Genomic DNA, 16,688 nt, shown 5'->3' on the forward strand with positions numbered 1-16,688 from the left:
CACTAACTAGGGAATAGGGTGCAATTTGAGAGACAACCTCACTGTGGGGGTTAGCTAATTAGCCAGAGTGATTTCCTGCCTCTCTACCCCTTCTTCTTGCATCTGTTTAATTCAACTCTGTTCCTTATGAAAGTCGTAGCTCAGTTCAAATAGCACTATTCACATTTTCCACTGCCATGTATTGACATAGAAATATATTGACCATGTTCTGTGGCCAGAATAGGCAGATATTTGATATGGCACATATGGTATGGAAGGAACAGACTGTATAGTACATGCAGTACAGTACAAGCATAGTAACGTGTTCTACGTGATCTAATGTTATGGAATGGTTAATGATGTTACAAATGGTGTTAGTATGTGTTGTGGACTGAAGACCGTAGTGGTTGGCCTTCACTGGTGTTCTTTGAAGACCAATTGTGTAAAGACCTTGTTACAAACCTTAAGTAATGGAACATCATTTCAGTACAGTTCAAATGCCTGCAATTCACCTTGGCTTTAATAGTGGTTCGGATTAGTTTAATTAAATATGATTATCAATTGAATAACAATAATTGTCAAGGGGATTATTTGAATGAAAATGTGCTGATATTGAGGTCTGTTAACTGAGGCCTTCACCCTTCAGGAAAGAGTAAATAACTACAATTTAAAAAAATTAACAAATATAAACAAACAGTATCACCATTCAGTCGGCCGTTAATAAATTACTGTTTGCATGTTATGCTTGATCGCTCACATTTAAAATGGAAATAGTCCACAAACTAAAACAATTAAATAAAGTCTTACGCCTCGTTGACTTCTCCGCTGTAATCAGTAAACTAATACATAATTTGGCTTCGCTGTCGCAGCTGTTTTTGTAAAAAAAAAAAAAATACCACATCCAAACTTTCACAACTTGACCATTCTCACAAGGTTTGCGCCTCATTGGCTGGACAGCAGTAAACAAATTAAGCTAAAAAAAAACAACAAACAAAACACAGCCCGATATTGACATTATTCATGTAATTACCTTGGATAGTTCACAGTAACCAGTTAGTAAGAAAAAAAATACTGATAGTGAAAAAAGAAGCAAACAAAAGGCATTTATTCTATGCTTATTCAGGATATTCAATTGTACCATGCTTCCTTCCCCAAATAAGCTCTCCTGTTTCTTGAAAGAATCCCCCCTCAGCTCATACCATCTACCGATAGAGACTGTGGTGCGTGTGTGCGTGTGTGTGTGTGTGTGTGTGTGAGAACCATCTCTGTGTAGCAGCTCTCAGTAGTGATTGGGATATCTCAGCAACCTACCGAAGTGCTGACTAGCGAAACAAAGCTCACATTGAGACCACCGGCTGTGCCACGGCTCCCCTGCTAGGCTCCCCACCACACACAAATCCATCAGCCCCCCCCCGCTGATCTCTAGCCTTGTTAGGAGTATGTAGCCATATCTCCAGCACGATGACACCCTCACCATACCACAATCCATTTTACAGCTTCATATTTAACCTGGGAATGTGTGTGGGGTTTTCACATGGAAGGAATGTGTGGAGAATTGACAGATCGTGTCCTCAGCTTCAGCCCTGTTCTGGTGATTCTTCTGAGGCACATTTTTGTTGCCCCCTTGTGGTGTTAGTATGTGTTGTGGACTGAAGACCGTAGTGGTTGGCCTTCACTGGTGTTCTTTGAAGACTATTTGAAGACCATTGTGTAAAGACCTTGTTACAAACCTTAAGTAATGGTAGGTAACATAGCTTCTCAAGAATGTAAATGAACTCGAGAGCAATTTTTCCTACGGAGGTGTAAGTGAACATTATTTGTGAAGTGAACAGGACAAATTATATAACGAGTTATGCTCATATTGTATCACATTGACTGTAATGGGAAAATGCTAAACTATTTGAATTAAAGTCAACTACCTGGACTTTTAGGGTTTGTGCTGAATGTTTATTTTACAGTATTCATTTCATCTGTCTTGTATGACTCAATACAGTATGTAAGTCCCACCGGCTTTCTCCCCACAGCTGTACAGCTCGGTGGAGTTTGGAAGGAGGTGGCAACTTGTCCATGAGAGGGTGGCCCCCAATCGATTCTACTGGTAAGCACAGCAACCTATAACCTTCTTCCCAACTTTCCTAATGTCCAGACTAACTATACATTGAAATCCTTTTTTTGGTCTTTCCACGTTCTAAATGGAAGGAGATATGCCAGAGTGAATCCTCTTCTTTGCATTACAATTATTGATGTGTCTGCGCCTGTTCTCTCTCAACATGAGATAGTAAGGTACTAACAATCCAAAGAGGTTCAGACTTCTAACGAATGCAGCGGCCCATTAGGGCTTGTTAGTGAACTCACTGTGCTGAATGGTTCAGCATTTGGTATGCGGCTAACGACGTGGTCTTCGTTTGGTCGAGCGTGGCTAGTGAACAAGGGGATGTGAACAGACCGAGTAGTCAACACACGAGTTGGATTTTGGATGGAGTTTTGTGATTTCAGTCAGACCTGTTGGAGCTCTGGAGGGTCCTGTTCAATGTTATTCCTAAAGCAAGGTTATATCCAAGGTTTTGGAGTTACATTTGGAATGTTAATTTGGATTTGGATATGCATGAATTACTTTGTACAATTTAATGCTGCAAAAATATATTCATTATTCTTTTTTATGAACTTCTCCGTCATGGGATACAGCAGTCCTTGATAATACTTGATAAAAAGAGCATTGTAGTTTGATTTAGATCTTCTGTTTGAACCATATAGCCCTAAGTCTTTCGAAAGCATGACCTTACTTAACCGTGTCAGTCAAATCCACCCCATGAGAATGCTCTCGTCTTCTATCTGTATTCTGCCGGGATTTGATCTTCCTTCTACTGTTTCGTTTCTTGTTCTCCTCCTCTGTTCTCCATCTGTTCTACTTCGTAGCTGGTCCCACGTCTGCCAGACACGAACTGTCAAATCCAGTCATTTTTAACACAACTGGCTTAAGTCGGATGTATATAAAAAAATCTTTTGTTGAGCGAAACTGTCGGGGGTAACAAGCTCAGCAGTTCTGGGAGGAGGATGCCTAGAGGGTTTGCTTCTGCACTCCTTGAGTGAGTGAGATGTATTTTTAGAACTGTGTGAACCCTGTTAATAAGGTTTTGGGAAACTTCCTTTCTGAATCAGACCATTGTAGTTAAAAAGAAAAGGCACAGTCGTGAGCAGGTTAACATTTTTCGACATGAATCTTGTTCTAGAGGCAGCTTTGTAGATTGTCCGCTAGCACAGCCACACTGCTAACCCTGATGCCTAACCCTAACATTAAATTAGACCAAAGAGCTAATGCATTTTTACAATATAGCCAATTTTGACGTTGCAGCTGACCCATCAAGTGGAAATCGCTAATTTCTGACTCGAGGACAGGACTCTTCCCAAAAAACGTCAACCTGCCAGTTGTGTGCAGATTTTCATCTAGAATCTGGATCACATGTATAGATCACATCCTCTGAGTTTTTTTTATGTGAGGCAAGAGCTCCATCTCATGACAATCCTTCTAATTTTTACCACTAGTCTCAAGGGAGACAACATCACAGCTAATGAAACGTAAAATCATTATTACTGCCCCCTTACATCTTCTCACATTGTAGATGCTGAAGGTTCAAAATCACCCTCTAGTACAGTCTGAGACTTGAAATAGGTGAGCTTAAAGAATGGTTGTTCATCCTTAGTTTTTAAACTGAAGAGTGAGTGAGGGAGAGGGAGAACTAGAGATGATGCGTTTTATTGCCAATACCGATAAACTGCCATAATTAAGATCGGGGAGTGGGCTCTGTGTGTGATATCCTTTCTCTTTGTGTGCTGTCTCCTTTGCTCTATGACGATATCCCTCTGATTTCCTTTTAGTAAATATTTAAGGCTTGTAATGATTTTGTGTAGCTGCATCGTGTCTGCAGGCGTTCTGAGCAAGCAAATCAATTACATTCCCTCTTACTAATGATGTCAGGATGTGTTCCCCATCAGTCTGTCAGGAAAGTAAGGGCAGTTTCGTAAGGTTTTGCCTTGAACACGGAAACATCACACACAACACCTGAGGTAGTTTTTCCTTTTTACCTCAATGTACAACCTTTTGAGGTGTTCCACAGGGGTATAGCCTGGGGCCCTTGAAGTTTCTGGCAATTGTCATTTTCCCTAAGTGTTCTGAATTTATCTGACAAGCAATGTCCGGTTATAAGAAGGTAAGTATAGGCTTGGTAGCATCAGTGATATCCTTCTGTCTAAAGAATAGTGATGTACCTGAAAGAAATGTGTCTTTTCCCTCGCAGGTCAAAAACGGGTTTAGACAAAGAACCGGGCTTAATTCACCTGGAAACCATCATCTCTGAAGGACGTGAGTAATTCAATTTTCAGAGTTCCTGCTCTGTTCCTCAGTTTTCTGGTGTCTCTACTGTACCATGGGCCTTGAACTAAAGTGAAAGGGATTGAGAGGATATGATGGGCAATGGGCCACACAATTTAAAGGCGTGGGGGACACACAATGACAATTGAGAAAAGTAATGCATATATTAGAATGCCTTTAAAACCAGATTGATCCCGATGTTCAACATTCTGAATGTCAATGGAATCGATGGAAACCCAATGGCCACCTGTCCATGGTTTGGCAGAACAGAATTCATTTGAATGGATCTACCTGATACAGTGACTCAATATGCATGATACAATACCAATTCACAGTTGATGTTTTTCTACTCTCGTGAACATGTTATAGTTACAATGTATCCCAACGTCAAAAGCTTGAGACCGATATGGAGGACATGACATACACAGCTCCTAGTTAATCTACGCCATTGTACTGGGGATACATCTCTCAAAACTCAAGGGGTATTCTCCCCGGTCCTCAACTAACTCAATAGACAAAAATAGAAACTCCCCTCTTAATCCCTGACAGAAAGCAAAAAAAAACCCATCCTTTTGGCTGGAGTGGCAGAATCACCCCCAGTTAGCAGCTGCCGCAGATACAGACACCCTTGTGACAGCGCAAGCCTTGCCCCTGTATGGCCATCACCATTGATCACGCGGCTCACTGTGTAAACCAGACAACATAGTTAGCTGAAGCCTAACACACAGGGACAGACAGTCCCACACCTCGCTCCCCACCTCACACCGCTGTTGAGGGGAAAGAAAGCAATTGGCCTCTCTGGTCCACCATCCACTTTCCCCTCGCTTTTTGCTCGCCACTTTATTGATGCAATTAATGTGAGACACCTGATGGAAGACGAGCTCGCGGTGAAGGCTGCCTGTCCCCCATTGGCTAATATGATCATTGGTTCAATGGCTGCGGTTTCTTCTCTCCGTGTGTGCAGAGGCGCTGTACGTCACCTGCAAGCTGCAGAACTGCACCGAGGCCAATAAGGGCAAGCCGTTCCCTGGCTACATTGACCCCAATTCCCTTGTGGTGCAAGACGAGTATGTGTTTGTCCAGGTAGGTAATTGCCCATATCTGACCTGAACCAGAACAGAGGTGTGTGTGTGTAAGAGAACGTGTAGTAGGATTATCAGAAATGTTGAAGATCATATTACTCTTAAGTGTTTATTTTAAGGCTATTATGTATTTTTGGGATTGGGCGTTTTACTGATGAATGTGTTTTATTGATGTAATTCAAAGGTGTGTGTAAGAGAAGAGTAATACATTTATTGGAAATGTATTATAACATTATATTAATCAGGGCTTCAGTATGTAGTATGCTTGATGGGTCGTATATCTTGAATGCATTTTTTTTTCATTCAATGGTTTCATGACCTGCAGGTGTCAACTGGTGGGCGTCCAATCTACTACGTGTCAGCCATGCGGGAAGTCTTCACACCCATGAAGCTACCCAAATACACCTTGCCTAAGGTATAACCCACAGACACACATGGTCACGCAAAGGTCGATCAACATTCCAGGATAGAAGCAGGGAGACAGAGTAGAGGGAACAGAAGCAGGAAGACAGAGTAGGGAGAACAGAAGCAGGAAGACAGAGTAGAGGGTGCAGAAGTGTCTAGGGCTCATGCCGGGAACAAACCGGGATCCCTGCTGTAGGAGGAAGTATATGGTTCCGGAAGCGAGAGTGTTACCCACTCGACCAGACTCCGGTCCAGTGGATATATATCTATGATTCAACCTACCTTTGCATCAAAAGAATAACCTCTATGGGAATTCAAACCTAAGCCATCATGAGACCAATACTGGAAACAACACCGGTAGCTTTCTACCCAGCATCTCTTTGTTATTTATGAGTGAACTGAGGCCAAAACCAACTGCCATTGTTTCTGGCATTGTTATTCAATGCAGCTATATGCCTGTGGCCTCTCTTGTGGCCTTCCCGCCTCTCCGTTGACAATTAAACATGTTTTATTCAATCAAGCCATGGGCCATCCTAATCGCTCTCGCTCTCTCTCTCTCTTTCTCTCTCCACACTGAGGTGTTGCAGGCGTAGCCAGAGGTAGATGAAATTCACTAGCGAGAACAGCTTGTGTCCCTCTGTGTTAGTGCGGGCCGACAAGCACACAATTCAAGTTAATAAGTGTAATATCCTCCTCGCTGGAGTTATGTTTGTGAAAATGAGGTCTGATACTGATTTATTCTTATGATTATTAAACCCAGTGGGGGTGGGATGGTAAATTGGGTAGACGGAGGTTCTCGAAAGGCCACTGTAATACACTCGTTGACATATTACTATTAACAGGCGTTGATTGTGGGTACATGGAAATCAAAACCGATTCAAAGTGTCAATGTTTCAGGTTAATCAAGGGAGAGGTTAGATTCGATTATAATTTGTTATTTTCTTGTGATTATGTACTGGGTTTAATAGAATGCATTCTAAATGGGTAGATGCATGCAAAAGTTGTCAGGGTTGGATGATCATCTCCATGGGGGAGCTACAGTAGTTAGAGATGGTATCGGGTCACTTGCACTAATATATTTCTGAAGCAGTAGATTGTTTTTCTGTTACCTTACTGGTGAAAAGGAGGTGCAAGTTGTACATTTTGAGAGTTACAGACTGCATCACCTCTGTAATTTGATAATTATATTGGGGATTTTCAAATTGGACGTTTGAGTCTGTGTTGCTTGATACTCTCTTCATTAAGTTGTTCATTCCAGTGTAATTTCACTGTAATTACTATTGTGTAATTATTTTATTGTGTAACGGAAATTACAGTTGGCCTGCATGACATTAATTAAACCTGATTGTTTCACCAATGCAATCTAATTGAAATGTTACCAGCTAATTATTGAATTGTAATGAAACAAAATCGCTGTAAAAATGATTAATTTAAATGTTCATTTTACTCAGTGTACCAAACATTAAGAACACCTTCCTAATATTGAGTTGCTCAATTCACCATGGCATGGACTCCACAAGGTGTCGAAAGCATTTCCAAGGGATACTGGCCCATGTTGACGCCAATGATTCCCACCGTTGTGTCAAGTTGGCTGGATATCTTTTGGGCGGTGGGTGGACCATTCTTGATACACAAAGGAAACTGTTGAGCGTGGAAAAACTCTTGACGCAAACCGGTGCGGCTGGCATCTACTACCATACCCTGTTCAAAGGCACACATCTTTTCTATTTCCTATTCACCCTCAATATCACACATTCACAATCCTTGTCTCCATTTTCTCAATGCTTTTAAACCCTCTTTAACCTGTCTTCTCCCTTCATATACAATGATTTGAAGTGGATTTAACAAGTGACATCAATAAGGGATAAGTTTTCACCTGGTCAGTCTGTCATGGAAAGAGCAGGTGTTCCTAATGTTTTGTACACTCTATGTATATTAGTCTGTAATTAATGACATGATACAGTATATATGCAACTTAATGTCAAATGTAACCCGCTGACGTTCTTTCTCTGCTAGGATCTGCATGTGATCAGTACGGATGAGAACCGGGTGGTTGCGGCGGTGCAGGAGTGGAACCAGAACGACACCTACAACCTGTACGTGTCAGAGACTGGAGGGGTCTTCTACACCCTGGCCCTGGAGAACGTAGTCAGCAGCATGGGGCACGAGGGCAATGTCATGATAGACCTGTATGAGGTAAATATACAACGTCATGATAGACCTGTATGAGGTAAATATACAACGTCATGATAGACCTGTATGAGGTAAATATACAACGTCATGATAGACCTGTATGAGGTAAATATACAACGTCATGATAGACCTGTACGAGGTAAATATACAACGTCATGATAGACCTGTACGAGGTAAATATACAACGTCATGACCGACCTGTATGAGGTAAATATACAACGTCATGATAGACCTGTATGAGGTAAATTTACAACATCATAATTGACCTGCGTGAGGTAAATATACAACGTCATGATAGACCTCCTGTACATGTACACAGTAAATATACTGGAGATCAGGTAGATGTACCTGTTTGTGTGGGTAACACTGATGCCTGCAGCACCAATACGTCATCCTGGCTCCGCTGCTTCTCTGAATCTTCCTCCCTCTCTGTCTCCTCATCTCTACCGATCTCGGTCTCAATAAAATAAGAATACTGTGAATATGTATGTATGTATGTATGTATTAAAATAAAATATTTGTATATGTATACAGTGAATTTACTGTAAACAAGGCAGGAGTGTGGTGAAGGAGCTTAATGTCATGATTGATCTGTAAATACACTGGAGAAAAGGTTAATACACATGCAGGTCGACAGGGTGGCATGTAATGTTAGAAACGGGTGGTTTGCAAGAGAGTGTAGCCTTGAGATACCAATTGCCTTCATCGTCCCTGAGACCGGAAGTGAAATGTTGCCTCTGGAGCTATGCTCTGGAACACCTATACCACTAGAGTATGTATATACTATACACTAGTATACTCTAGTGGTACAGTATATAGGCCAGGCCTATAGTAGGCTTTGAAGTCTGGCGTCCCTGTGGGGCCATGATATCGAATGTTGGCAAGAAGTACAAACTACACAATTTCAAGGTGTTCGACCCCCAAGTACAAGGTGTATTGAATGATTTCCAATCACACAGTTGACAGATGGAATGAATATATCACTGATAATAACCATCAAACAGCCTCGTTTCAATGCAATCTTCCCAAATAGACCTATTCTATTCTCTCTATTACCTACTCCAGTAATATTAGATTATATTGACTAGCAACCAATGTGGGAGAGTTTAAGAACCAGGAGGTGTAGAGAATCAAGTAATCTCCTGTCACTTTTGGAAGTAAACCGAGTTGCTGTTCCATTTTCAAAGGCGCTTTGGAATGAACACAGAAGCAGTTTCAAACTGCTGACGTGCACATTCTTTTCTTTGATGAGTAACTGCAGACATTAGCTTACATACCTGATACAAACGAGGGGCCCGCTGTACACCAGATTGCCAGGGAAGAAAATAGCAGCTCTGAATGGATATCAGCTCCATGGAAAATCCAATAATTAGGCTGTTGATGATATACCAGCCGTGTCTAAACCCCTCATTTGGCCTTGCGATCGGCGATAGAATCAAATCCAGTCCCTTGATTGGGGTCGGGGACCCGAAACACAGCATATGCTAAAATCTGAGCTCCAGGCGAGATTGAAGTATCTGTCAATTATTGACGAGAAGGGAGTGCTTGGCAGATGCACATGTGGACTTCAACTCAATTTCATATTCAGAGTTATTTCCCAAGCCCCCAAGTCAGATTAACGTAGGACACCCATATCTTACTACAGTCTCTAGAGTCTAGACGATAAATGGCTTTTAGCGAGATGTTATCACGCTTTTATGGCTATAGGATGTTTGTGTGCAACGCCAGAGGGGATCTACTGTAATGTGCATCATAATATATTGTGCTCTGCTTAATAAGGGAGATATGATTGTGTTACAGATGTCGGATCTTAATTTGATCTCTCTCTTGTTGCTGAGAATATTCCTGCACTGCAGAAAATGCAGATGAGCTTTGTGATTGACATAAATGAACTGAAAACCAGGACTAACACAGGTTTATGTAGCTTACTTTTCGCCAGCCAACAGCCTAACCACCGATCAAGCAACATCATGGACTAAACATTCAAATCCTCTTCCTGCTGGGTTATTTTGCTGCGACATTATAGGTCTAATTAAGATCCGACATCTGTATCACAATAATATCTCCTGCATTAAGCAGAGCACATTACAGTAGATCCCCTCTGGCGTTGCACACAAACATCATACAACCATTAAAAAGCGTGATAACATCTCGCTAAACACCATATAATATATGTTTGTATTACAAGATAAGCAATGCGTAATATTAGTCAGGTATTTTTAACCCTCATCCATTATCTTGGTGAGACAGACTGGTCTCGTATTTTGTTCATAACAAACTTACATTTGGCACTTTTTATGTTAAGAAAAGCCAAAAAAAGTACCATAAGACCACTTTCAGTTGAGAACAATGTGTCTGACCATTTCCCTAGAAATAGGTCCAGAACCTTCCTTGAAGTAACCGCTCATTTTTAGATGAGCTACAATTTGGCGCCGATAGCAGGATCTGTCCCCAGTCCACCTGGCCATGCTGCTGCTCCAGTTTCAACTTCCACCTGACTGTGCTGCTGCTCTAGTTTCAACTGTTCTGCCTTATTATTATTCGACCATGCTGGTCATTTATGAACATTTGAACATCTTGGCCATGTTCTGTTATAATCTCCACCCGGCACAGCCAGAAGAGGACTGGCCACCCCACATAGCCTGGTTCCTCTCTAGGTTTCTTCCTAGGTATTGGCCTTTCTAGGGAGTTTTTCCTAGCCACCGTGCTTCTACACCTGCATTGCTTGCTGTTTGGGGTTTTAGGCTGGGTTTCTGTACAGCACTTTGAGATATCAGCTGATGTACGAAGGGCTATATAAATAAATTTGATTTGATTTAATAGAAAAATTACCTCTTCCAGACATGTTTTCCCTGACCTCTATCTCCTAGGTGGCGGGAATAAAAGGGATGTTCCTCGCCAACAAGAAGACGGACAACGTGGTGAAGACTTACATCACCTACAACAGAGGGAGAGACTGGAGGCTCCTGCAGGCTCCCACTGCTGACCTGAGGGGCAACAGCATCCGCTGTGAACTAGTGAGGACACACACACACACACCACACAAACAGATGCACGCACGTACCAAACACACATGGATACACACACACGTCATAACACTGTTGGACTTGTCAACGGGGCCTTGTCAGAAGTTGACTGAGCCGGGCCGTTGCCGCGGTGTTAAAGGAGGGGGATAGAGCTCTGAAAGAGCACTGCTCGTCAAAGCTGAGCGCTCCGGAGGTTGTGCAGCGGGGGAAGCTAGCGGAGCTGAAAGGTCAGCCATTTTGGTTTTGATCCAGTCCAATAAACTGATCTCACGTTTAGAGCTGGAGATGTCAGAAAGAGAGAGAGGGATAAAGAGAGAGACAGACTATGCTCTTCTTTTCTTTGTTTCTCCACAGACTTGGGTGTTGATTGTTCCTGCTAGCTAGTAGCTACTTTCAGTGGCCAAAGTTGAGACCTTTGCTGTGTTTGTGGATATCAACTCTATTCGGGGTCTTTCTAATAGTTAAGTGTGCTGGCCGTCTAAAAGTAACACAGATGTGCTCTAATGGTCAGCTTTATTACAGTGTATATTATAGATACAGGTCCCAGTCAGCCAAGGGGTAGAGCATAGCCCCTTTTTAGCTTCCTTAATACACCCCAAAATAATTACCCTTTGATAAAGTAATTAGTGATTCAATAGCGCACCTCGCCTTCACCCAGTATGATGCAGTCATTTGTCAGAAAATGTCAGCCTTTTAATAAACCTCTAAACACACACAACACACGCTCGCACTACTGGCATTTGCAGTGTCCTAATGAGAATTGTGTAGCTAAAGGTTATTCCAATCAAAACTAATGGTGGAAGGAGCCAATGGGGAGTAGTGTTTGTGTGAGGATTTATGATGGGGGGGGTGTTTGTGTGTTCTTGTGTCAATAAATCCCACCTCGATTTGCTTGGGGGTCTTCTCTAATGAGTGTTTGTGTTGACACACAGTTAAGTCTATTCTGGTGACAGATCTTCCCCCTCGTTTTTTAATGAGTCAGGCTTACTGTTCTGTTTGTCCTTCCTCCCCAGCCATACTGTTCCCTACACCTCCATCTGCATGTGTCGGCCAACCCCTACACGTCGGGGAATATCGAGAGCAAGGACTCTGCCCCGGGGATCATTGTGGCCTCAGGTAGGTGAACATGGGATTTTCTTTAAAATGACAGTGTGGGTTTTTAAAGTTAAAATCTTGTGAAGCTCAGATACTTGAGGTGTTTCTTTTGACTTTGAGTTGAGTTTAGACAATTTACATACCTTATCGTTCCGGGAAGAACACATAGGCCTGTGTTAAAGTGTTCAAACCCTGACAGTTATACAACTCAGGGACTTCATTCACGTTGCAAATATATCTGGATTTCAATGATGTACTCAGCCCAAAGCACTTCCTGAAAAGTTTCTGATCCAGCGTGCTTTAGGACGGCCATGCATAATATTTGTTGTTGGCCCATACTGACGTCCCCGCTCTGTCACCACTGTGCGTTGTGTACCGATAGATGTACTAGCTAAGTGCTACACTTGGGAATTCTGGGGTGGGACAGAATCTTCAGAGTGCCTGCTGTTCCTCTTAAGTGCCCTTTTCCTATTCTCCTCCAGTCACTGCCTGACTAGCGCCCTTCTATTGTCTTTTATATTGTGCTGTATGGAACTGTTGACTCTTAGTGACACACTGCTCATCACTGGCTTTACATGGCCCTTGCAGTCAGATATGACATTCTCCCATTCTTGCACATGAACAGAGACTAAAATATATGGTTTCGCAATGTTAAAATATCACCTTTGCCACCCAACTGAACATGTTTCTATTTAGGTGGTAATGCGGAGAAGCCGATGTTTGGAGGATATTTTGGCACGGGGGTTGTTAGGCCCGAGATGAAGTCAATCACTTCAAATTGAAGCTGGAAAGACTGTACTTTGTTTCGTTTTACCTTTTTTTTTCAATTGACATTTCTTTGTGTACATCAATAAAAATTATGCCAGCTGATGATTTTAAACTGGCTGAGAAACGTTGCCTATCTGTCTCGTCCCGATTCCCGACACGTTCGTTACTATGGGACAGCTGGAGATTGAATCAATGAGAGACAGACAGCAAGGTTTATAAAAATCTCTGCTGTTGAAAACTAAATATCAGTCTAAAAGAAATGTGAGATCATGTCTAGATGCTTTTTATGGTGGAGATGAAGTTTATAAAGTGCCTGGGCTGATGACACGGTGGATTGTGCAGTCAGATGGAACAGAGTAAATAGGTAGTGTAACGTCTAGCTTTTGCCGGTGGTAACTTGTGGAACAGACACCGGCTGGAAAGCGCTTTTAACCAATCAGCACTCGGGATTAGACCCACCTGTTGTATAAAAAGGTACACGTTGTTTTCTTCCGTAAAACAAAACACCCAGCCCTTCCATCCACAGTGAGTTTTTCTCTCCCACGGGAACCTAGATGACAGCATGTCTGTGTCAGCTCAAATTTGTTACCAAACACAGGAAACCATATTACAGAAACCCACAGTGGTGCCCAAAACTATACCCATCACGGTTTAGCCCTTTGTGGCCTCCGACTGGGCATCCAGGCACAGGAGTGCATATCCGCTCGATGCACTCATCATCTCCCCACCGTTAGTGGAGTAAAACAAACATCACAGGAGGGTCAGCGACTATGTTGTGTCCCAAATATCACCCTGTTCCCAATATAGTGCACTACTTTTGACCAGAGCCGATGCACTAAATAGGGAATCGGGTGCCATTTCTGGACTCACTATCAGCATCAGTCTCAGAATGGCTTCCCATTTTAGCTGTAGGGCTTTTAATTCCTGCTGGGCTAGACTAGTCTATGACATGTCTCCACACGCCTTAGGAGTCAGGAGTGGGTCTAGTCTACTACTAGACCGCGCCATGGGGTCTCTGGAGAACTCTGGAGGACTTCACGGGGGAGTATAACTGGCATGGTATGACAGAAGGTCTATCGCTAGTACAAGTAGAACTGTTATTACAGAACATCTCTGTATCCATTATATAGAATATTCTATCCGTAATGTAACTGACTGACTGTGTTTAGCTGAGTCATGGCTCTGGGACAACAGCTGTGGGACCAGTCATTCACATACAAACACACCAATAGTGTTTTCACATCTCCTGTATCCATTCAAAGTAGGCTACTGCAACCGACAGTGTTTTGCTGGGCGATTAGATTTCTAAAGCAACAGCTATAGGGAAGTTGAGCAGAGCACTGTTTCACCTCGACACTGGATAAAAAGCCCTTAATCCTACGGTACAAATCCAATTAAATCACGTTTCATTTGTCACATGCGCCGAATGCAACAGGTGTGGACTTTACCGTGAAATGCTTACTTTACGAGCCCTTCCCAACAATGCAGAGTTTAAGAAATTCGAATAAAAAGGAAAATAGTAACACGAGGAATATAATATACAAGAATGTAGCGGTATCCGATCAATGTGCAGTAGTACGAGGTATCTGAGGTAGATATGTACATGAAGGGGAGAGAGAGGGAGACGACTTCTCTAGCCTCATGTTTTAAACCACCTGACTCTAATTAGCCACTAAATGGGGAATAATTATAGAAGACTCAACAGCCTCACTCTGATAGCAGAGGTCTTTATGATAGAGGAGTCTGGATGGTTCATACAGCTGACTTTGTCTCTGGTGTACAATCTGCATCCTTCAGGGAGAAATGACTTAAATCACTTCTGTAATTTGTACAGTACAGTACATCAGGTAGATGTGGAAGTTTGGATTGTATTTAAATCAGTCCCACACCCTCAAGGATATCAATAGTTTAGCACTTAGCTAAAGTTATACGGGACTCTCTCATCCCGAACACTTCACCCAACCTCCCCCCCACTCCTCTCCTCAGGCTCCATCGGAGCGGAGTTGACCACCAGCAACGTGAGCATGTTCATCACCTCGGACGCCGGCAACACGTGGAGACAGGTGAGAGGGAGGGAGGGATCCCCAGGATGGTGTTTAATCCACCACCTTGCCACCCGCCGCTGTGATTTAGTGCAGATAATCAAATGAGATCCCAAGACTAATGTTATTCGGTAGCCCCCCTGCCTTTGCCCGTACAACGATGCCTGTGGGTGGGTGTCTGTGCCACCTCTCCTCTACCTCCCTTATTTGACGGCTGCGATTTAAATGTAAGGGGCCTCGTGTCTAATTAAAAGCCCAAGATGATGAATAGAGAGGCGTGTAGGCAGAGGCGGGGGGAGAGGGGTGGAGGGGTGAAGAGGGTGGAGGGAGAGGGGTGAAGAGGGAGCGGGAGAGGGGTGAAGAGGGAGCGAGTTGAAGATGGGGGGAGGGGTAGGGAGAGGGGTGAAGATGGAGGTAGGGAGGGAGAGGGTGGTGTGAAGAGGGAGGGAGAGGAGTGGTGAGGGAGGGAGGGAGGGAGGGAGAGGGGTGGAAGGAGGGGTAGTGAGGGAGGGAGGGAGAGGGAAGGAGGAGAGTGAGGGGTGGAGGGAGGGGTAGTGAGGGAGGGAGAGGGGTGGAGGGAGGGAGAGGGAAGGAGGAGAGTGAGGGAAGGAGAGGGGTGAAGATGGAGGGAGGGAGAGGGGTGAAGATGGAGGGAGGGAGGGAGAGGGGTGAAGATGGAGGGAGGGGGGTGAAGATGGAGGGAGGGAGGGAGGGAGAGGGGTGAAGATGGAGGGAGGGAGAGGGGTGAAGATGGAGGGAGGGAGGGAGAAGGGTGAAGATGGAGAGGGGTGAAGATGGAAGGAGGAAGGGAGTATGTGAATGAAGATGGAGGGAGGGAGAGGGGTGAAGAGGGAGGGAGAGGGGTGGGGGGAGAGTGAAGTGGAGGTAGAGGGTTGAAGATGGAGGTAGGGAGGGAGAGTGTGGTGGTGAGGTGGAGGGAGTGGGAGGGGGTGGGGAGGGGTGGGTAGAGAGATGGGATGGGTGGGGGGATTTTTTTTTTTACTAGCTACATTGTATTTACTTCGCCACTATGGCCTTTTTTTGCCTTTGGGAGAGAGGGTTGGAGGGAGAGGGGTGGAGGAATGGAAAGAGGGAGAGAGGGACAGAGATGAGGAGGGAGGGTTGGTGGGGGAGAGGGAGGGTTGGAGAGAGAGAGATGGAGGGGGACAGAGAGGGGTGGAGGGAGAGAGAGCTGGAGGGGTGGAGGGAGTGAGGTGGAGGGAGTGAGCGGGAGGGGCGGAGGGAGAGAGTGAGGGGTGGAAGGAGATGGGTGGAGAGAGGGGGAGAAGGTGGGAGAGGGAGGGATGGGAGAGGGGTGGAGGGAGTGCAGGTAGGGGAGAGGGAAAGAGGGACGGGGGGTGGAGGGAGAGGGAGAGGGTGGATTAATAGGGGTAGAGGGGGACAGAGATGGGTTGAGGGAGGGAGAGTTGGACAGAGAGGGACTGAGTTAGAGGGGTGGAGTGAGGGAGATGGGTGGAGTTAGATGGAGAGGGGTAGTGAGAGGGAGGGAGAGAGGGGTGGAGGGAGAGAGGGTGGAGGTAGAGGGGAGAGTGAAGGGAGAGTGAAGGGAGAGAGGGGTGGAGGGAGGGAGAGGGGTGTAGGGTGGGAGGGGTGGAGGCAGGGAGGGAAAGGGACATGGAGAGAGGGGGAGAAGGTGGGGGAGGGAGGGGGGTGAGTGGAGGGGTGTAGGGAGGAAGGGAGAGAGGGGTGTAGGGTGGGAGGGGTGGAT

General features: G+C 44.4%; 1 protein-coding gene across 3 annotated transcripts in view; it reads left to right on the forward strand.

Moving 5' to 3' along the window:
* LOC109888412 (VPS10 domain-containing receptor SorCS1) overlaps positions 1-16,688 on the forward strand; it is a 140,272-nt gene that overhangs the window by 103,913 nt on the left and 19,671 nt on the right. For all 3 annotated transcript variants that reach the window (XR_004210938.1, XM_031831340.1, XM_031831337.1), the window contains exons 5-12: positions 2,004-2,077; positions 4,275-4,339; positions 5,313-5,431; positions 5,756-5,845; positions 7,852-8,031; positions 10,899-11,045; positions 12,068-12,170; positions 14,904-14,980. Coding sequence is in view for 2 of the 3 variants with exons in the window: in XM_031831340.1 (XP_031687200.1) it covers positions 2,004-2,077; positions 4,275-4,339; positions 5,313-5,431; positions 5,756-5,845; positions 7,852-8,031; positions 10,899-11,045; positions 12,068-12,170; positions 14,904-14,980 (855 nt within the window). In the remaining variant the exon portion in view is untranslated. The remainder of the gene's footprint in view (positions 1-2,003; positions 2,078-4,274; positions 4,340-5,312; positions 5,432-5,755; positions 5,846-7,851; positions 8,032-10,898; positions 11,046-12,067; positions 12,171-14,903; positions 14,981-16,688) is intronic.

Source organism: Oncorhynchus kisutch, linkage group LG1 (genome assembly GCF_002021735.2).
Source record: "Oncorhynchus kisutch isolate 150728-3 linkage group LG1, Okis_V2, whole genome shotgun sequence".
Lineage (NCBI taxonomy): Eukaryota > Metazoa > Chordata > Actinopteri > Salmoniformes > Salmonidae > Oncorhynchus > Oncorhynchus kisutch.